Source organism: Tursiops truncatus, chromosome 20 (assembly GCF_011762595.2).
Source record: "Tursiops truncatus isolate mTurTru1 chromosome 20, mTurTru1.mat.Y, whole genome shotgun sequence".
Taxonomy (NCBI): domain Eukaryota; kingdom Metazoa; phylum Chordata; class Mammalia; order Artiodactyla; family Delphinidae; genus Tursiops; species Tursiops truncatus.
In genome coordinates this window covers 36,160,660-36,182,704 of record NC_047053.1, presented here as the reverse complement: position 1 = coordinate 36,182,704, position 22,045 = coordinate 36,160,660, and the positions used below count along the sequence as shown (strand labels likewise).

General features: G+C 47.7%; 1 protein-coding gene across 5 annotated transcripts in view; it reads left to right on the top strand.

The window, feature by feature from the left end:
- SP2 (Sp2 transcription factor) overlaps nucleotides 1-22,045 on the top strand; it is a 29,841-nt gene that overhangs the window by 5,991 nt on the left and 1,805 nt on the right. For 4 of the 5 annotated variants that reach the window (XM_073797388.1, XM_033846977.2, XM_033846978.2 and 1 more), the window contains 5 exons: nucleotides 11,325-11,401; nucleotides 12,199-13,173; nucleotides 19,556-19,868; nucleotides 20,727-20,901; nucleotides 21,112-21,305. In XM_073797388.1, the coding sequence (XP_073653489.1) occupies nucleotides 11,339-11,401; nucleotides 12,199-13,173; nucleotides 19,556-19,868; nucleotides 20,727-20,901; nucleotides 21,112-21,305 (1,720 nt within the window). In that variant the 5' untranslated portion in view covers nucleotides 11,325-11,338. The remainder of the gene's footprint in view (nucleotides 1-11,324; nucleotides 11,402-12,198; nucleotides 13,174-19,555; nucleotides 19,869-20,726; nucleotides 20,902-21,111; nucleotides 21,306-22,045) is intronic. The other variant, XM_033846979.2, reaches the window with a different exon arrangement.

The window sequence follows — 22,045 nt, the reverse complement described above, 5'->3', positions numbered from 1 at the left end:
TAGAGTATCAGAAAATGTAGAGATGTGAACACTTCTGAGTTTAAATGATTACATTGTCCGGTCTGAAACCTCGTGGGCTGCAGACTTAGAGCAAAATCTATTTGGAGAAACTCCAGTATTTTCTTGTGAGTGTATTGGGTGATACATCTGGAGTGTCCCTGTGAGCAGCTTAACTGGGTTTGTGAACGTCTTCCCAGCAAGCTCTAAGCCAGGACACTTGGCTTCATGGTGGGCTGGAAGCCAAGATGGGCTGAGAAGTGGACACCGTTGTGGATACACTTGTTGATGCTTTTGCTTTGCTTTTGTTTGGATCCACGTGCAACTCCTCTTGTGAATTCCTTCTGCTGAAGGAAGGGAAAGAAGCTTTCTCTTTATTTCTTCCTTCATAGCGCCCAGCACTTAGATCTTTATATTTCTGAACATAGTTGAAAGTCTCTTTCTCTCTGAAGAACTACTTCCTCGGTTATCAGATCTGTTTTTGGCTAGCAGCATTCTCTTAGGAGACCTCAGGGTGGGGAGGTATCACTTTGCTGTCAGTTATCTGTTGGAGCTGGGTGGAAAGATGAATGAAGTGGGTAAAAACGTGGGGCATTCCTAACTCAAGGGCACTGTCCGCTTGAGTAGGAAGGAGGTTAGAGACTGCCCTTGTGGAGATGTTCCCAGGTAGTACTGGTTGATTTGTTCCAGTTGACAGGATTCCAGAATGGAAAACTGATTTTTCTACTGCCTCACTCGAGGCTGAGAAGAGAGCCCAGGAGCAAGCAGAGTCAGCACTGGCAGCCTGAGGGACGCTACCACTTCACTGCACGTCTAGGTCGCGCTCTTTGCCGATGCTCTGAGGCCGCCACTAGCATAGGGGATTGCTTCTCATCAGGATGGGCTTCAAGCTGGCATGCTCTTGGGAGATGAGCTCCACTCAGGAGCAGAGGAGTATAAAGAGCTAAGTGCCCTGTTTTGCTGCTTCTCAGTTTACCCTCTGTGAGCAGCTCCGAGCAGTGTTGAGATGTCAGGGCTGTTTGTGTCACAGGAAGAATGTGCTTGCAGACCCAGCTGTTTGAATCCTTCCTTTGGCCATTTCCCCGAGCTATAGTTTGTTTCAACATCAGAACTGCATGCTGTCCCTAGCCAGAAGCGCCACCACACTGAGAAGTGTTTGTCCCCGTGCCGTGATTTAGGCTGTTAGGTGGTCTCTTTGTCTCAGCCATGCAGTGAAAATGGCACAGGAACCAGCAGGCACTGGCCTCCACACTCCCAAATGTCCTCTCTCCAGAGCTTCCTCTTTGGGGTGTTTGTTACCTCTCCTAGGGGACTTGGTGGAATCACAAAGCTGCCTTTCAGAGGGTGTAAATAGGCAGTAAGAGACAGCAGGCAGGGCCACGTGATTGGATGTGGAATATTTCTGCCCCTGGCCAGTGTGTAACTGGGAGTCTTCTCAGACTAGCCTCAGAACAGACCAAAACATTTCCCAGCCATCAAAAAAGTAAATGGTGAGCCAGCCCTCTCGTCCCAGGGGAAATGAAGTCACTACTCATTTCAGAACCGATCGTAGCCCCGGGTGAATGTGTGAAGTGACTCACAAATAAAGCAGAGAGCACGTGTTTGTACCTAATGATATTGTTTAGGGGGGAAAAGTATGTCTTGGTTTTTTTTTCTCCTGTTTTCGACAGAGTTCTGAGGCCCAGTATTTTTGTACCATTTCCTGGGACTGCTTCTGTCAGTGATGAGTTCTCACCATCCCCTGCTGGCTGCCCCGTGTCCCCACTCACTTCTCCAGGGTCCCTTCCAGTCTGATAGGATGCAAACTAGCAACGACATGGTCACGTTTTCAGGAGAGAGATTCAGGGTGGAGACACATAAGAGGTATTCAGACAGCAGGTACGCACGTTGTCTTAACTCGGAAAAGAACTTCTTCCCAGTACTTGTTAATTGAAAGAAGCATTGAGATGTGGTGCCCGGTGTGTGGTGATGAGGTATGTGCTTTGAGAGTTCTGTCCAGGAGAAAGACGGGACCGTGCTGGTCCACGCATAGGCTCTTGTCCCCGTGTGAGGTGACTAGCAAGGTTGAGTTCCTTCTGGGACTGGATCGGCAGAGTTGACCTGGTGAGTGGATCCCAGCCTAGTGCCAGGATATGCAAGTCTGCAGGTTTTCTCCTTTGGTTCTTAAATTCTACTCAGGCTCTCCCGCTCTGCAGCCTCCAGGATTCATTCATTTATGCACTCAACAAGCATATATCGGGCACTTGCTGTGTGCCAGGTTGTGGGGTGGGTGGGTGGGGGGTGCATCACTAAGTAAGGCAGAGAGAAGTCCCTGCCTTTAGGAAGCTTACATCTTAGTGGGAGACAGTAAGGCTAACTAGTAGATACTAGACAATGAGAAGTGCTAAGGGGAAAAACCAAATAGAGGACGGGAGAAGTGAGAGGAGCGGTTTACATAGGGTGGTCCGGGAGGGTAGTCTGAGTAAAACCCTGAAGGAAAGGAGGGATTGAGCCAGGCTCAGTCTGGGGAGAGGGTGGTGAGAACTCAAGCAGAGAGAACAGCAAGTACAAAGTCCCTGAAGAGGGGCCATACCTGGCATGTTCAGGAACAGCAGGGAGACCAGCGTGGCTGAAGCGGTGAATGAGGGAGAGTGACGGGGAGAAGTCAGAGAGGTCACATGGGCCCCTTATGTGTCATGGTGTGGACTTTGACTGGGAGACAGAGTGTACTGGGGGCTCTGAGCAGAGGAGTAACATGATTTCATTTAAGTCTGATGGATCTCTGGATGCGTGTTGAGAATAAACCAGCAGGGACAGGGTCAGAAGCCCAGCTAGGAGGCTTTCGCACTTATCCAAGTGAGAGGTGATGGGGACGTGAACCTGGTTGTTAACAAGAAGTGGTTGTGAAAGCAATCAGATTGTGAACATATTTTGAAGGTAGAGCCGAAAGTGTTTACTGACAAGTGTAGAGTGGAAAAAAGAAGGGTCGAGGATGACTCCCAAGGTTTTAGGGCTAAACAGCTGAAAGGATGGAGTTCTATTCACTGCCGTGGGGAAGTCAGAAGAAGGCACAGAATTAGGGAGATAACAGGAGCTCTGTTTCGGGCTAGGTAGATTTGAGTTGCTTATTAGTACCTCCAAGTGGAGATGTCAGTAGGCAGTAAGATATACAAGTCTGAAGATATAAGTTTGGGAATCGTCATTATATAGAACCTGTATATATTATTGGTTTCTAAAGCTCTGAGACTAGATGAAATCCCCCAGCAAACAGGTGTAGACAGAAGAAAAATAGGCCCCAAGACGGAGCCCTGGAGCAGCCCGACCATTTAGAGTTTGAGACAAGGACCCAGCAAAGGAGTCTTAGAAGAAGCAGCTGGAGAGATAGGAGGCCACCCTACAAGCCAAGTGAAGAAAGTGTTTCAAGATAAGAGGGGCCAGCTGTCAGATCAACACCAGCTGAGGTCTAAGAATTAACCATTGGACTTGGCAATGTGGAGGTCACTGGTCGTGGGAGCAGTGTTTGTCGTGTGGATGGGAGGGGGCAAGCTAGCTGGAACAGGTTCAAGAAAGACTAGCAGGAGAGAAATGAGGGACAGCAAGTATGGGTGACCCTTGCAAGGAGTTTTGCTTGAAAAGGAGAGAAATAATGGATCTTGGCTTATAAAGGGAATTTTAACTTCTTGATGAAATTGTGGACTCACATCAGGGCTGAGGCTGGGGGTCAAAGTTGGGAACAGGGAAGACAGGATGGCTCAATAACTGGGTGGAGACAAGATCTCCATTCTTTAGCCTGTGGCATTAGCCACACCCAGAACTGTTCTCATTTCATGAAAAGTCCATGAAATTCCTTTTACTGTTAGGAGCTCTTTATATGGTTAGTATAGTTGTTGGAGATTTGCTTCTCAGAAATGCTTAGAGCAATTTGGAGTCTTTCTTGATCCTTTCTCCAGCTAAGCTGATTCTCTAAGCCCATTTCTCAGCTCCCTTTGAGGTCCAACTTTGTTCTCTAAAACCAGCTGTGGCTTGCTTTTCCCTCACCAGCTCTGAATTCTTCCAGGCTAGGCAACTGGAAAAGACTGGGCTTAGGAACGGTTTTGTTGGCTTCAGGCCCAACTGAGCTGACCAAAATAGCCAACAGGAGAACTGTCTACACAGAGTGAAATTCCTCCAGGGGAAATACCATAGCAGACAGCCAAGATGGCCATAGCCAGGGTCGTGGGACCCCACGAGGCAATAAAAACCTAGTACCCCCAGGCCTGGCTGTGGAGTTTGAGCCAAGTTCTTTCCCAGAGCCTGCTGTTGTGGTATTTCTTTGGATCCCTTCTCTCTCAGCCCCTGTCTCAAGAGTAGTATTCTCAAGTGAAAGACCAGTGGAACAGCCCCTAGTCTGATGGCCAGGGCTCCGGGGTCCCACGTGAGGCCTCTTCCTGTTACGTGGTGCTTGCTCCCTGAGTCAGCCTATGGAGAGAGCCCTAGAACAGAGCTGCACTCCCTGCTCCGTCATGGGGGGTGGGGGGAGTTCTGTGAGGGGTGCCGTGGGGCATATACACTGGCACAGAGCAGGGGCACTTGCCCCAGACTTGGGGAGCAGGAGGGAAGATGTCAGGAGAGTTATAAATGAGCTCTGAAGAGGGACCGGAGGTGGCCAGACAAATGGGAGCAAGTGTGCTTAGGCTCCGAGTGAGAGGACACGTTGTAGTTCCAGAAATGGAGAAAACTGAAGTGTTTGTCCGGAGGGTTGGAAGGGCAAGAGATAAAGTGGGAGAGGGGGAGGTGCAGGGAGGGAGGGGGTGGCTTGTTTGGGCCTTTATAAGGTTATCTTAAAATCCTTTGGAAGCTATTGAAGGATTTAATCTGGGGAGTAACTGTGTGGGATTTACATTTTAAAAGAGTCTTCAGACCAGTTGGTGGAGGCTGGATTAGAGGTGGCTAGGCCAGAGGCTGGGAGGCCATTTTGAAGACTTTGGGCCGAAGGTGGTTAACGCCAGCATAATGCAGATGGAGAGAGGTTTGTATTTAGGAGGTAGACCCAGGAGGACTTGAAGACTGAACGGTGATGAGGATGGCGTTCAGGTTTCCTTGTGATTGAGAGGCTGGTTTAACCAAAAATATTCATCATTCGTTCAGCCTGCAGGCACTGAAGTGTCGCTGTGCTGTGTTAGGTTTGATGTAGCAGTTCAGCGGTGAAGACAGACCTGGGCCACCCTTCCATGAGTGTGGAAGAGAGACATTAAGCCCATGATTATTTAACGGGTGGTGAGTTACCAGAGGAGTTAACCTCATCTCAGGGGTCCTGGAAGGCCTCTCTGAGGAAATGACATACCTGTTACATTACATAGTGGGCTCTTGGGGGGAAAAAAAAACCTGCCTGAGACCTGAAGGGTGAGTAGGTGGGTATTAGCTAGTGAAGAGAGAAGAGAGCTCTAAGCAAGGAAAGGGCAGCGGCAGAGATGGAGGCTCTTCAAGGATCTGGAAGGAGGCCCGTGGTGGCTGGGGGTGAGAAAGCTGGGGAGAGAATGGGCAAAGGTGACAGCTCAGTGTTGGAAGTTCTGTGGCCAGCCCAAGTGGAAGGCCCACAGAGGGCTGGATGTACTGGTCCGCCACTCAGAGGGCAGATGTAGGCAGTTCATAGACCTGGGAGTCATCAGCCTGTGGAAGGTACCTGAAGCCATGTGAGTGGGCAGTCACTCATGGAATGGGTGTTGGGTGAGAAAGATGATGTTGAGGAACATCCATATTGCAGGGGTGGCAAAAGGAAGAGGAGCCCACAAAGGGAAGAGTTGGCCAGAGAGGTAGGAGAAAGTCCATGAGGATTTCAAAGAGGAGGGAATCGTCAACGGGTCAGAAACTGCTGAAGGGGGTCAGCTGGATTTAACAATGAGGAGGTCCCTCGTGACCTGGGCAAGTGCAGTGTCAGTAGAGAGCTGGGGTGAAAGTCCACGTGAGAGAGGAGGGGGTAGCAAAGTGCTGGCAGCTTTTCCACTAAGTTTGGCCGAGAAGGGAGGAAGCTGTAGCTGGAGGGACGGAGGTGGAGATGAACGATCTGTATGTACCTCAAAAGCCGGGACACTCAGGGGATGCTTTTCCCCTGGTTTTGGAATTAAATTGGCTTCCAGCATGGGGAAAAGGAAAGTCAGGTGTGGTCCTGTCAGGCACTGGACACCCCCCAACCCCTGTCTGGAAGCCGTGTTTGATAGCCTTGGAAATTTTCCTTGCAGCCTAAGAGAGCTAACTATTGCTTGTGTAGTAAATCACCGTAAAACTTCACGAGCCAGAGGACTGTTGAGAAGGTTTTAGCCAACCCAAATTAATGAAAGTCTGAATGATAGCACTCTGAAGGAAATGCAGCCTTTTCTTCCAAGAATATGCAATAACCCCACTCACCAACCTTGCTAAATGTAGGTTTCAGTGAGCAGATATAAACTGCTGTTAAAAGCAAATGGTACCATTGAAACAGTGGCAGTGGTATAAAACAGTTCCCTAACTATGCCTTAGAGTCCCTTTGAAGGCTTCATACACTATTTAGCCTCGCTTTGAATAGTATGAAGGAAAAGCTAAGCCCAATTTATGTCCAAATTATACATTTTAAATATAAGGCTCCAAATTAACGAGGTTCTAAAGTACCTTTGAATATAGTCCTGCAGTTAGGCATCTATGCTACTTCTTAACCACTGTTCATTTCCAAACACCAATTGGAAATGCTGCTTTTCCCTTTCATGGGTAATCCCAGGATATAATTCTGCAGTGGCAGGGAGATTAGTCGCCCAGGTCCACAGCCCAGGGGCCACAAAACTCTGAGTGACTCTAGGAGAGATACTTAAAACCACTGGTTTGAGATCTGGAGTATTTCAGGGGCCAGCGGGGAAGGCAAATGAAACCAACCAAGATGGTGTGGGTGGAGTGCCCACAGTCTGCAAGGGCATCAAGACTCTGCTGTAACTTTTTTTTTTTTTACAAAGTTTATTTATTTTTTTAATTTTATTTATTGATTGATTGATTTTTGGCTGCGTTGGGTCTTCATTGCTTTGCATGGGCTTTCTCTAGTTGCGGTGAGTGGGGGCTATTCCTCGTTGCGGTGTGCAGACTTCTCATTGTCGTGGCTTCTCTTGTTGCGGAGCACGGGCTCTCGGCACGCGGGCTTCAGTAGTTCCAGCACGTGGGCTCAGTAGTTGTGGCTCGCAGGCTCTAGAGCACAGGCTCAGTAGTTGTGGTGCACGGGCTTAGTTGCTCCGAGGCATGTGGGATCTTCCCAGGCCAGGGCTCGAACCCGTGTCCCCTGCATTGGCAGGTGGATTCTTAACCACTGTGCCACCAGGGAAGTACCTGCTGTAACTTACTAACTGAAGAGCCTCTTAGCCCAGCCCAGTCTCCAGACAGTTTGAGTCCAGGGTGATAATGACTGCAGGGCGAGAGAGGGAGATGGGAAAGGGAGGTGAATAAGCACTGGGCCAGTTTTCATTTTGTTTGCGCTCTGTCCTGTTCTAGTGTCCTTCAGTTTCATAACAGGGGATGTCTGAGGGAGAGTCATTCACCATTTTTAGCTAAGTGAACCTAAGCCCAGGGGAACCTCTTGGGAGAGGCCCTGCCTTCCCTTCCCAGCCGGCAGCTAACTCATCTTGTGTTTTTATCGGCAACACGGTTGGAGGATTATAAACAAGTTTAAATTATCAAACAAGATCATTTAGTCCAAGTTCCCACCCCATCTAGACATCCCATCTCTGACAGAGACACACATCCTGTCTCTGGCTAAATGATTTCAGAGAAGGGAGAACATTACCTCAGGAGGCAACTGATTCCATCTTTTGAAAGTTGTCCCCTCTAATACACCGAAATTTCCACCCCAAAGTCTACCCATTGAATGTATGTATGGAATAAACACCCTGGTGGGTATCGCTCCTCTGGTGTCCTGGTCACCACCATGGCTGCCCTCCTCTGAACGAGCTCCATTTGAAAATCCCCCTTTCAAAATGTCCCTCAGGACGGAACCTGACACTCCAGATGGGGCCCGAGTGCAGAGCAGATGAGGACTATTATTTTCTTCTATGATTGAATTTTTGGAAATTCAGTCCAAGATTGCAGGAGCTTTTTCGGCCACCACATCTAGATTCTAACTGCTTCCCATTTAACTTTGAGTCAAAACCACTGGGACTTTTTCTCATGAGAACCACTATTAAGCTCTATCTTCCTCTCCTATATGCATGATTTTTTTTCTTTTTTTTTGCTTAACCCAAGTGCAGTGTTTACTCAGCTTCAAAGTTTAAACCACCATTTATTGATAACCCCCTGTGTGCTCAGTGTTTTTCATATTACTGACGCCTCCTAGAATCCTGTAAGGGTGACATTACCTCTGTTTTACAGACGGTGCACTGAGGCTGGGAGAGGAATGCCCCAGCGATCCCACAGTCTGCATTCTCATTTCGGTCTGGAGCCTCATGCTGTTAAGCACTGCACATACCAGTTTTTTAAGATCTCTTTGAACCCTAATACAGACACCCATTGTGTTCACAGTCCTCAGTTTTGTGACATCCATAAAGTTAATTTGCCTTCTAGGTCTTTTGCATGGTTTCCCAAACTTGGGTGGTGGAGAGACTGCTTTGAAGCCATGTTTTCCAGCCTGTAGGGCACAAAACCAATTTAGTGAGTCACAACTGGCATTTTAAAAAATGAAATAGAGTAGAAAAATACCAAAGCCCATGACATGTAGCAAGGGCAAATTTTGTTTCAGGAAATTCTTATTACATCAGCACAGGACAGGGACGTGTGTGTGGGGGTGCATATGCGTACACTGGGTCTTGATGTAAATTGTTTTTATGACTGTGGTTCATGGTCTAAATAGTTTGAACACTGCTCTAAAGGGAAAATGTTTTTCAGTCAACTTAGATTGTTTTCATTATAAGGCTGCAGCCTTAATTATGTATGCACATAAATCTGTTTATCAACTCATAGATCTAGTTCCTGTAAAATTTAATTAAATAACTACAGAAAAGCCAATAAAACTCAAATCAACAACATCATTTTGGGAGGAAAACAGTTGACTGAGCCCAAATTGCTGCTGTCAGCGTAAGCGCAGCACAGACTTGACATCCGGGCTCCTTGAGTTCCGCATGCCCACCCTGCAGTGTCTAGTGCCCAGCAGCATGGTCTTTCCAGGCTTCTGAAGAGCTGTCATTCCTCACTTTGCACAGATGTATCATGAATTACATGTGCAGAATTGAGTTGTCTTAATTAGCCCATGTAGTTAGAGTGGTGCCACTTGGTACCAGTACAGTTGTAAACACACACACAGGCCCAGAAATGTGCAAATCTTGGTTAAGCAGCAGTCACCCAGCGATCTGTAGTACATGTTCATTTTTAAAAGATGATCATCACGGTGAAAACACAAGAATAAAACATTCTGTTAGAGAAAGCACGAACCTCCGAGGAGAAGCCTGCATATCCTGGTCCTGGCGTGCACCCGTAGTTTGAGACCCTGGTTGACACCATAGCAGCAAACTGCTCAGGATGGCCTGGGTCTCAGCACTTAGGTGGAGGCACGTTCAGCTTAGCCCCCAAACCAGACTATCATCCTGCCTGCAGTTCTTTTCCTTCTCGTTCCTAAGAATACTATGAACATTTCAGTCAGATGCCTTGTTGTTATAAAGTACACAGTGTATACCATTCTCTTGATGTAGCCAACCAAAACCCCCAAAAAAGAAACAGGTTTGTTCAGCATGACTTGTTTTTGGCAACCCCAGCTTATTCTTTGTGATCACTGCTTCCTTACCTCAGTAATTGTAGTTGCTGTTCAGTCATTTGTTCTAGGATTTTGCTAAGGATCAGTGTCTGTAATATTTCAGGATCCACATGTACGATTTTGCCCAGAGCTCTCCTCTGGCTCCTCAAACAGCTTGCAGGTGTGCCTGCAAAGTGTCTCCCTACTCTGGAGTGCAGTTCATGTGGCCTTAGGGCCTGGAAACCATTTAAGGCTTTGATGAGCCAACTGTACTTACCTGTCCTGGGCTGCAGTTCCCGCTTTACCTTTTCTTTACCTTTCCCATTTAAGAGTCACTCCCCCAAAGAGAGAAGCCAGAGGCAGCTGAAACGTGAGTGGTTCCGCCTTCTTCCTGACCTCTGTCTTCTTCCTGCCAGATGCCCAGCAGGGGCTCTATGCCTGAGTCGTTCTGCCTCTTCCAGTCTCTGAGTAATACCCTTCTTGTTTCGGTACCTCCTGAAACCTACTTTCCAAAGGTCTAAGATACAAGTCCGGCTGTCTGCCTGGTGTTCTTTTCCTTAGTGATTTATAAATTATAAGATGGCTTAGATCCTTTCCCCCCAAATTCTCCTGATTTCCATTTTATTTGTATTTCTCTTAGATCAGACTTAAGTTCAGAGTAGAGATTCCTTTCATTACTTCCTCAACGTTCTTTATTTTCCTTTATTTAAAACAAGTATAGTAGAGTGTATTCGTTGTGGGGAAAATGAGAAAATACAGAAAAACAGAGGGAAAAATTCTTTAAGTGAAGAAAAAACCTACCACCAGGAGATAATGGCTTTTAACATTTTAGCCCCTTTTTGTCTAAAGACTTTTTCCTGCTATATACATATGTAGAAATATATACACATTTAAGGAAAAACAGGATTTATTATATTTTCATTCTCATTATATTCATTTATTAGCTCTCCTAATCTCGGTGATACCTATGGGGCCATGCCTGTTGTCCTATGTAAAACTGTAAATTCATTTAAAGTAATTCCCTGTGTGCTATCTATAATCTATACCTGGGCCATTGTGCTTGTGTGGCGAAAGCTGAGCACAAAGCGCTCAACACTTTTGCATGGAGTGGGTGTGTCCTCCTCGACAGGCATCCTGGCCCGGAGATGCTTCTTTCCCAGGCTGGCTTGGCATCTGGCTACGGGAGGAGTGAGCAGGAAGCCTGGGTCAGAGCCACAGGATTAGCTGGGGGCTTCCCCTGCTCACCGTATAGGGGTTCCAGTCTAGCTGGGGAGAGTCAGCAGTACCCGGCAGAGAGGGCTCCATTAGGTGGCACAGCGTAGTTACTGAAGCCAGTGTTATTATAATCTCGGTATCTTCACGTTATCCTAGACTTTATGATGGTTGGAGGAGACGGTCCGATAGAGGCAGGACCCGCTATCCTCACAGCCTCAGATGGTTGAGTCTGAGAAAGGGAGAAGGTCATCTACTGAAAGAGTTGTAGGGCTGCTAACCTTGAGTGGGGAAGTGTGGGGAAGGGTCATTAACCTCTCATGGGGAGGCAGCCCAAATAGAGGCAAAAAGAAAATCTGAGGCAAGGGGACTTGGGTTCTTTTCGGGCATCACGGGTATTACTCTATCTCTTTTCTTCCAACAGATCCACAGACCAGCATGGCTGCCACTGCCGCTGTCAGTCCCAGTGACTACCTGCAGCCTGCCGCCTCCACCACCCAGGCGAGTGAGCAGTGGGCTCTGAGGGTTGGGGGCTGCATCAGCCTGGAAGGACTCACTGAAGCTGACATGAGACCGCATCTGAGCTCTGCCCTGGCTAACTATAACTCCCCGAGGCAATGAGACCAGAGAGGGTTCAGTTTTCCACTTTTTCTGAACTAAGAAACTAGGGCCACTCATCTAAGGTGCCACAGTTGAGTCAGGGGGAAAAGCAGGATGAAACTCAAGTCCTTTCCTCCAGACCCCACTGGCCATAAAAGGAAAACAGAGACTGTGTCCCCGCACCCTGGAGGCTCTTTCCTTGTAGCTTCAAAAGAACAGCCCTCCTTGATCAAAAAAGTCATGTCCCAAGCACTGGAAAACACTCTTCCAAAGGGTTTATTCCTCCTGTCCCCCTCCCTTTCTTTTTCCCTCCCTCCCTTCCTCAGTCCTTCCTCACTTGATGACTCAGTAAGGTGCGCTAACGGAGCTCCATCTATAAGCTGAGGGTGATTCCGTGTCCTCATTAGAGACTAATAGACCAGTAGGGAGTAAGCAGTCAGCCCATGCTGTTAGTTCACCCTGTCAAGGGGTGCTTCTGGGGAGTTCCTTCCTGAGAAAGCCATTTCTCACCCTTTCTCCCTTAATTTCTCAATGGAGAAACCAGTGGGGAAGGGGAGATGGGCCACTGTCCGGAGAGGATGCTGGCTCCCTGCCCGCCGGTGGGGGGGAGCCTGCGAAGAGGAGAGGATCTTAAAGGGTGGGGCGGCTGGGCAGCAGGCCTCCTGTCTCACTCCTTTTCTCCACGTGGTGTCTTGCAGGACTCGCAGCCATCTCCCTTAGCCCTGCTTGCTGCAACATGTAGCAAAATTGGCCCTCCAGCTGTTGAAGCTGCAGTGACGCCTCCTGCTCCCCCGCAACCCGCACCTCGGAAACTCGTCCCTATCAAACCTGCCCCTCTCCCTCTCAGTCCCGGCAAGAATAGCTTTGGAATCTTGTCCTCCAAAGGAAACATACTTCAGATTCAGGGGTCACAGCTGAGCGCGTCCTATCCTGGTGGGCAGCTGGTGTTCGCTATCCAGAACCCAACCATGATCAACAAAGGGACCCGATCGAATGCCAGTATCCAGTACCAGACGGTCCCTCAGATTCAGGCAAGCAATTCTCAGACCATCCAGGTACAGCCCAATCTCACCAACCAGATCCAGATCATCCCTGGCACCAACCAAGCCATCATCACCCCCTCACCATCCAGTCACAAGCCTGTCCCCATCAAGCCGGCCCCTGTCCAGAAGTTGAGTACGACCACCACTCCGGTGCAGAGCGCGGCCAATGTGGTGAAGCTGACAGGTGGAGGGGGCAATGTGACACTTACTCTGCCTGTCAACAACCTCGTGAACACCAGCGACACCGGGGCCCCCGCTCAGCTCCTCACGGAGAGCCCCCCGGCCCCGTTGTCTAAGACTAACAAGAAAGCCAGGAAGAAGAGTCTTCCTGCCTCCCAGCCCCCCGTGGCCGTGACCGAACAGGTGGAGACGGTGCTGATCGAGACCACGGCGGACAACATCATCCAGGCAGGAAACAACCTGCTCATCGTTCAGAGCCCTGGTGGGGGCCAGCCCGCTGTGGTCCAGCAGGTCCAGGTGGTGCCCCCCAAGGCCGAGCAGCAGCAGGTAGTGCAGATCCCCCAGCAGGCCCTGCGGGTGGTGCAGGCGGCATCCGCCACACTCCCCACCGTCCCCCAGAAGCCCTCCCAGAACTTTCAGATCCAGGCTGCTGAGCCGTCGCCTACTCAGGTACCACGCACACCCTCTGCACGCGCCTCCCTCTCCTCCTCAGCTCTAAACGGCTGATGCTCCACCCCCATTGGCTTGCTTTCCTAGATGATGCTGATGCATCTCCTGATCTGACCTGAGTGTTGGGAGTCAGTACTGTTTGGGGTGGGTAATAAGTGACCATTTCTGCCAGTTCATAGGGCCACGTACTGCTTATCTTTAGAAATCAGATGCGACATGCCTATGTACCTATATTTTGGAAACTTTCTTTATGAGAGTCTTTTGGCAGGGGGATGAGTAGCAGGCAGATACATACTTTTTAATAATAAAGTTTATTTTTTTATTCTAGAATTACATACTCCGAATGATAGCAAGAATGAAAAAATTCTAGTCAGAACCATAGAATTTGATGTAAAGTAAGAAAACCAATGAGAAAAATGCTGATCATTGTTAATGACAAAAAAAAAAAATTAGGAAGAAGCACCCTAGCTTCATAGCAGGGACATTTAGGATAGATTCTTCTGGGATGCTAACTTGAACAGGAGCTTATTTTTGGCGTTCATTAAGGTGCTGTAATACTAAAATTTATTTGGCTGTGCAGGGCAGGTTTTATGCTTTGTGTAAGCCTAGTAAATGCCAGAGATTAGGCCCATGTTGAAGATGGAGAACCTGGAACTCAGAGAAGTTACCCAGTATCCAGCTCTCATGGAGCCCAAATGACAAAAGAGCCAGGATTCAACTAGATTTCTGACCTACGCTTTTGTCCTTACTCCACCCTGGCCCACCCTGGCTCTTGTGTATGGCAGGGGCTACACTTAAAATTGTACAAGGATTTTTTTAAATATAAAAACCAGCTCCTGCCATGGAGGAATTTACAATCCAGCTGTCTGTAGAGAGAACCGAGGCGTCAGAGTGAGTGACGGAAGTAGGGAGTTGTGTAGTCTCCCAGGTGGAGAAGTGCCCTTAAGTTTGAGCTGCGGACATAACGGATGCACAGGAAATCTGAGGCCTGCCCTCAAGTGCCTCCTCCTTTCTGGCATATTGCATACTGCCCAGGGGTTTTCTATGAATCGTGTAATTTGTTACAACACGTGTGAGGCTCCCTTATCAGACCTACCTTAAAGGTGAAGAACTGAGGGATACCCGCTAACTCCTCTCTGCAGTGCCTCCCCTCCCTTCCCTGAGGTCCTGTGTCTGGAGACTGATGGAGGCAGGGCTTAAAACTAGGTCTTCCTAAGGAAAAAGGCATACGTATGCAGAAGGATTTAGCTACTGCATTACTTTGTGATGATGACATAGTTTTCTGGTATCTGGAGGTGCTTTCTGTTACCCAACGGTAGATTTAGGCTGTTTCTAATCTTATCGCTAAATAAATTCCTAAAAGTGGGTCAAAGGATATGCACGTTTTAAAAAATGTATTATACCCTGTATCAGAGAAATTGGCAATCCTCAGCCCTGAGGTCAAATCTGGCCCATCTATCTGTTTTTGTAAATAAAGTGTAATTGGAACACAGGCATGCCCATTTGTGCCGCTTTTGCACCACAAAGCAGAGACCTCATGACCTGCATAGCCTAAAATATTTACTCTCTGCCCTCTACAGATAAAGTGTGTTGACCTCTGCTCTACATTGTGGGAAAGAAAATGTTCTAGTAACAGAAACTTCAGATATGCAGAAAATAGCAATGATTTGCAAAAGGGGCACATACCAGAAAATTGAGGATGAGATGTGTATTTATTAAGAGATAACATGAGGTTTGTTTGTTTGCTTTTAACTGAGAACCACAGTCCTAAATAACCCAAGGATCAAAAATAACCCCAATCAAAATCACAGTAGAATTTTTTTTTAAACAAGTGACTTTTCCCCCTGTATCATTTGAGTGTAACTTGCCACCATGCCTCTGTTACTTCCAAATGTTTTATAGAAAGTGTGTAATTCTTATACGCAAGGAGGACAACAGCACAACCTTCAGACATAGGCAGTTAGCAAGGAAACACACTGACGTCTAATACAGAGACCCCATTCAGGTTGCTTATCACTTGCCGCAATGATTCCTTTGTGGCAAAAGGATCTCATCCAGTATCACACATTCCATTTAATTGTCATGTCGTCTTAGTCTGTTTTGACCTGGAATAGTTCCTCAGTCTTTACTTGATGTTCATGACCATGACACTTTAAAAGGACAGTTACTTTGTAGAGTGTTCCTCAGTTTAGGTTTGTGTGATGTTCCCTCATGGATAGATGCAAGTTGTACACTTTTTTTTGCAGAAATATCAAAGAAGTGATGCTGTGTTCTCACTGCATCCCAAAAGGAGGTGCATGGTTTCGATCTGTCTCAGTACTGGTGATGATTAAAGTGATATTTAGCGGGTTTCTGAACCTTAAAGTTACTTTTTTTCTCTTTGTAATGGATTAGTATTTTGTAAGGAGATACTTTCTGTGTAAATATCTCATTCCTTATCAGACTTTCGCCTGCTTATTTTAGTAGCTTTCACTGTGTTAGAGATTTTTTTTTTTTTGGCCAGACTGCAAGGCATGTTGGATCTTAGTTCCCCGACCAGGGATCGAACCCCAGCCCCTTGCAGTGGAAGCACAGAGTCTTAACCACTGGACCACCAGGGAATTCCTGTAACTTATTCTAAAATAAAAAGTTAATTTTAAAAAATCTCTTATCATGGGACCTCCCTGGCGGTCCAGTGGTTAAGACGCTGCGCTTCCACCACAGGGGGCCTGGTTTTGATCCCTGGTTAGTGAACTAAGATCCAACATGCCTTGCTGTGCGGCCAAAAAAGTTACATTTACAGAAAGGTTGCAAAGGTAGTACAGAGTGTCTTATACCTCTCACCTGGTCCCCCACCACCACCTTGTTAAACATCTTACATACCAGGGTACACGTGTCAAAACTAAGAAACTGACATTAGCATGTTACTGTTCACTAAACTCCAGACTTGATTGGATGTCACCATCCAATCAATTAATCAGTTATGTCCTCTTTCTGCTCCAGGATCCCGTCCAAATACCACATTGCACTGTGGGCATGTCTCCCCAGGCCCCTCTGGTTGGATAGCTTCTTAGTCTTTGTTTTCCATGATCTTGACAGACTAGAGGCACATTGGTCAGGTATCCTATAGAATATCCCCCAGGCTGGATTATAGGTTTTTGGAAAGAATACCACGGAGGTGAAATGCCTCTTTTCATCACATTATATGTGGGGTACATGATGTCCATACAACATCTCTGATGATGTAACATCCCTGATGTTAACCATTATCACTTGGTTAAGGTGGTGTCTGCCAGGTTTCTTCATTCATCAAAGCTGCTACTTTTCCCTTTCTCAATTCTTTGGAAGTAAGTTGCTAAGTCTCCCATCGTCAGGGGTGGGAGTGGGGGTGAGAATTAAGCTCTACATCCTGGAAGGGAAGGTATCTATATAAGATTATTTGGAATTCTTCTATAAGGAAGATTTGTCTCTTTTCCATTTATTCATTTATTTATATAAATTTATTTTATTTATTTTTGGCTGTGTTGGGTCTTCGTTGCTGTGCACAGGCTTTCTCTGGTTGCGGCGAGCAGGGGCTACTCTTCATTGCGGTATGCGGGCTTCTCGTTGCAGAGCACGGGCTCTAGGCATGCGGGCTTTAGTAGTTGCAGCATGTGGGCTCAGTAGTTGTGGCTCGTGGGCTCTAGAGCGCAGGCTCAGGAGTTGTGGCGCACGGGCTTAGTTGCTCCATGGCACGTGGGATCTTCCCAGACCAGGGCTTGAACCCGTGTCCCCTGCCTTGGCAGGCGGATTCTTAACCACTGCGCCACCAGGGAGGTCCCACCATTTATTTTTTTATTCGATCATGTATTTATGTCAGTAGAGACTCATGTATATTTATTTTATACTTTGGAGTACAATCCAATACTGCGTTATTTATTTTGTTGCTCACATTGTTTCAACTCTGGCCATTTGGAGCTCTTTCTGGTTGGCTCTTGCATCTGTGTGACATACTCCCAGTCTTTTTTTTTTTCTTATCAGCTTTTTTTAAAAATAAATTTATTTAAATTTTATTTATTTATTTTTGGCTGCATTGGGTCTTCGTTGCTGCAGACGGGCTTTCTCTAGTTGATGAGAGCAGGGGCTACTCTTCGTTGCAGCGCACGTGCTTCTCATTGCGGTGGCTTCTCTTGTTTTGGAGCATGGGCTCTAGGTGTGCGGGCTTCAGTAGTTGTGGCACGCGGGCTCAGTAGTTGTGGCACACAGGTTTAGTTGCTCCACGGTTTGTGGGATCTTCCTGGACCAGGGGTCTAACCCGTGTCCCCTGCCTTGGCAGGCGCATTCTTAACCACTGTGTCACCAGGGAAGTCCCCTTTTCAGCTTTATTGAGGTATTCGCATACTGTGAAATTTACCCTTTTAAAGTGTACAACGCAGTGGGTGGGTTTTAGTATACTCATGGAGTTATGCAGCCATCACCACTATCTAGTTTTAGAACATTTTCATCACCTCAGAAAGACCCCTTTAGTGGTCACTCCTCATTTCCCCCTTGCCCCAAGCCCTGGCAACCACTAATCCATTTTCTTTTCTTTTCTTTTCTTTTTAAAATAAATTTATTTATTTATTTTTATTTTTGGCTGTGTTGGGTCTTCATTGCTGCACGTGGGCTTTCTCTAGTTGCAGCGAGCGGGGGCTACTCTTCATTGCGGTGCGCAGGCTTCTCATTATGGTGACCTATCTTGTTGCAGAGCATGGGCTCTAGGCACATGGGCTCCGTAGCTGTGGCGCTCTAAAGCGCAGGCTCAGCAGTGGTGGCACATAGGCTTAGTTGCTCCACGGCATGTGGGATCTTCCTGGACCAGGGCTCGAACCCGTGTCTCCTGCACTAGCAGGCAGATTCTTAACCAGTGCGCCACTAGGGAAGCCCTAATCCATTTTCTATCTCTATAGATTTGCCTATTCTGGACATTTCATGTAAATGGAATCTTGACATAGGTGATCTTTTGCAGCTAGCTTCTTTCACTTAGTACACCGTTTTCTGAGTTCATCCATGCTGTAGCAAGTGTCAGTACTTCATTCCTTGTATTTTCCCAGCCCCAGTCCTGGGATCAACCATTTGTCCTAGGAATCCTAGTTCCTTTTATTGGAGGATGTGATAACAGTTTTTTAAATTCTATCATTTTCTTCTCCATTTGTCTATTTATGTCAGTATGGATTCATAGGTTCCTGTTTTATTCACTGAGTTATAATCCATTAGTATTGTTATTTTGATGTTCAAATTATCCTATGTTTAGCCAGTGGGAGCCCCTCCAAGCTGGCTCTTGTGTTCTTTTCACATGTCACCACCATTCTTTGAGCATTTCCTTACTTTCTGGTATAAGAGGTGTTCCAAGGTCTTCTTGTACTTCCGCTGACCAGAGTCCTCGAATCAGCTATTTCTCAAGGAGCCCTGGTTTCTTTTAGTGGAACATGGGATTTAGAAGCTAAGAGATGGGTGCTAGGTGAGCTCATTGCTCCTGGAGTTTTGCTGCTTTCAGCCTTTCTCAGTGGACACAGTTAAGAAGTATATATAAATATACCTATACATATATCTGTAACACCAAGATAGATACAGAAATGCACACACATATATACATACACTTATATTTATATTTTTCTATTTATATTGAAACCTAAGAGTTTCCATCAATACCTCTAATCCCCATCCAGTACCACACGGTTCATTCTCGTTCTCAGGCTCTAATATGCATATTTTTAAAGGCTTTGGACACATATTCCCAGATTTCCCTCCAGCAAGCCTAGACCACTTCACACCCCTTGACGTAAGAACATGTGCCTATTTCCCTACTGTCTCAGCAACAGTGAGCATTATGTTTTATTGTTCCATCTTTGTTAGTATAAATTGGAGAAAGACAGTAGTCTCTCCACTAATTGTGCCTCCTAAAGGCTGTTTTCATTTCTTTGATGAGCATTCACAGCGCATCTTTTGTGGGGTCATCATTTACCTGCCATCTCATTCTTCAATTCGGAGATTTGGCATTATATTTTTCCATGCTAAGTAAATTAAATGTTTTGTTTCAAATCAACAGTCGGCATTTGTCAGCTTAGTACAGGGATGCCATCAGCCCTTTTTGTTGAACATCAACAGTGGGTGAATGTAGGCCTGGGCTAGTTGGAGAAGACTTGGGTGGACAAAAAGGCACCCGCTTCTCCCTTGGGCAGGGAGATGATGCTGCATTGAAAGGGGGCAGGAGGGCTTCCCTGGTGGCGCAGTGGGTGGGAGTCCACCTGCCAATGCAGGGGACACGACAAGAGTGTTATACCAGGGAATGGATGATATAAACATTCTTTAATGCAAAAAAAGGGTGGGGGCAGGAGCCAGGGCTCTCAGGGGGCATTGACTTTTTCTCTCTGGCCCCTCCCAGGTCTACATCCGTACACCTTCTGGTGAGGTACAGACGGTCCTTGTCCAGGATGGCCCCCCAGCAACAGCTGCGACCACCTCCACCACCACTTGTAGCAGCCCTCCATCCCGTGCTGCTCATCTGAGCGGGACCAGCAAAAAGCACTCGGCTGCGATTCTCCGGAAAGAGCGTCCCCTGCCAAAGATCGCCCCTGCCGGGAGCATCATCAGCCTGAACGCAGCCCAGCTGGCAGCGGCAGCCCAGGCCATGCAGACCATCAACATCAACGGTGTCCAGGTCCAGGGTGTGCCTGTCACCATCACCAATACTGGCGGTGAGGGAAGGCCCCTGGCCCCAGGCATGGGCAGCCTTGAGTTAAGGTTGGAAGGAAAGGAGGGAGCCTTTGGACTGGCTTGTGCTGCACTTCTCAGTTCAGTGGTAACATTTGGTGATATTTACGGTATGAAAGCAGCCTTGCACATAATCAAAGGAACATTGTAGGTACCTAGCACAAATGGTTCGTTGCATTCTTTAGCTGGGTGAAGGGCAATTTTCAAGGTAGTGGGAGCTCTCTGAATCTCCTCCCTTCCTCCTTGAATGAATTTCCAGCACTTTATGCATTTGGTTTAGTGGCCTGGGAGAAGTCCACCCACAGGCACTCCCCCTGCTTTGATGGCTTTGTGCAAGTCCTAGAGGGCTTGACTTGTTCCAAAGCCCGTAGAACGGACTCTCCCTCTGTTAACAAAAATCCCTGGAGACTTCCCTGGGAGCAGAGTTGGTGTCTCACAAGGGCCTAAGGTTGGAGGAGATTCTGGAAAAACACTCCAAGACCCATGTGGGCAACGTCTGGAAGTGAATTTGGCCTATGTAGTATAGTGGTTCTGGGCATTGACTCTGAAGTTGACTGGGTTCCCATCCAGATTCTACAAGTTCTACATGTGTGGTCTTGAGCCTCAGTTTCTTCACCTTTAAAAGGGGGATGATAGCACCTATTTCATGGGGTTATGAAACTTAAGTGTATTAATACATTTAAGATCTCTAAAATGGTATCTGGCACATAGCAGGCTCTCAAAAATACTAGCTGCTATGACTGTCAACCTTACTATGTGCTGGAAGGAAGAAGGGGGTCAGGCTCCCTCTTCTGCCCCTTTGGGCTTCCTCACCCTGAACTCTGCTCCACTCCTCCCCACAGGGCAGCAGCAGCTGACAGTGCAGAATGTTTCTGGGAATAACCTGACCATCAGTGGGCTGAGCCCCACCCAGATCCAGCTGCAGATGGAACAGGCCCTGGCTGGAGAGGCCCAGCCTGGGGAGAAGCGGCGCCGCATGGCCTGCACGTGTCCCAACTGCAAGGATGGGGACAAGAGGTGATTTGAGGAGACGGGCCAGGTGGCCAGCCTGGCGTGTGTCCTGTTCCCCAAGCCCTCCCTGGGACACAGACAGAGAGGGGACCAGGGGCTCCATGCTCTCCGACCTGACCCCACATCCTCTCTCCATCCTGTCCCGCCCCCATCTCTCTACCTCCCCGCTGTCTCTGCTTCCCATTCCCTCCACCCCACCCTCAACCCAATTCCCAGGTCTGGAGAGCAGGGCAAGAAGAAGCACGTGTGCCACATCCCTGACTGCGGCAAGACTTTCCGTAAGACGTCCCTGCTGCGGGCTCACGTGCGCTTGCACACTGGCGAGCGGCCCTTTGTCTGCAACTGGTTCTTCTGTGGGAAGAGGTTCACACGGAGTGACGAGCTCCAGCGGCACGCCCGCACCCACACAGGTCTGCTCCCTCCCCTGCGGTGCCCTCCAGCCCCCCGCCCCCCCCACTCCACACTTCAGCTCCCTGCCTCTCTCCCCACCCCCACTCCATTGTCCTCAGCGACATGGAGACTCCTGGCCTGGCCAAGGAACTGCGGCACTGAGCGAGGGCTACAGACTGTCTCCTCGGGGTGCAGGACTACCCGGAAAGTCTCGCAAGCCATTCCTTTATTGCAGTGTTTCCCAAAGTGAGGTCAGTTGCGTGGCACAGCCTTGATGGCTTCTGCCATAAGCTGCATGTGTTTAACGGTCAGTGGCATCTTGTGCAGGCAGTGTACTACACATTCTACCCGTTAACTAATGTCATCCTCATAACGACTCCATGGGGACGGCACTTTGATTGTGCCCATTTTACTGAGGCATGGAGCGGGGGCCGGGTCACACAGCCAGTGACTAGTGGAGCTGGTTCAACCCAGGCCCTCTGGCTCCCAAGTTCACGCTCTTAGTCACTATCCCACATTGCCTTTCCTACTGTTATTTACCGAATGATTTTCCTTAAATCACTTCACTATTTTTACTTACTATTTTTTTCACTATTTTTACTCTTTTATGTCCAGTGCAGTATTATTTTTCACATCACTGGCTTGGGTTGATAGCTAAGTGTTTTAATGTACTGGCAAACAAATACAAAACTATAAAGTAGAAAATCGTTCATGCATCTGCCACCCGAGATTGCCCTGGGTGTCTCCGGTGGTCCACAGC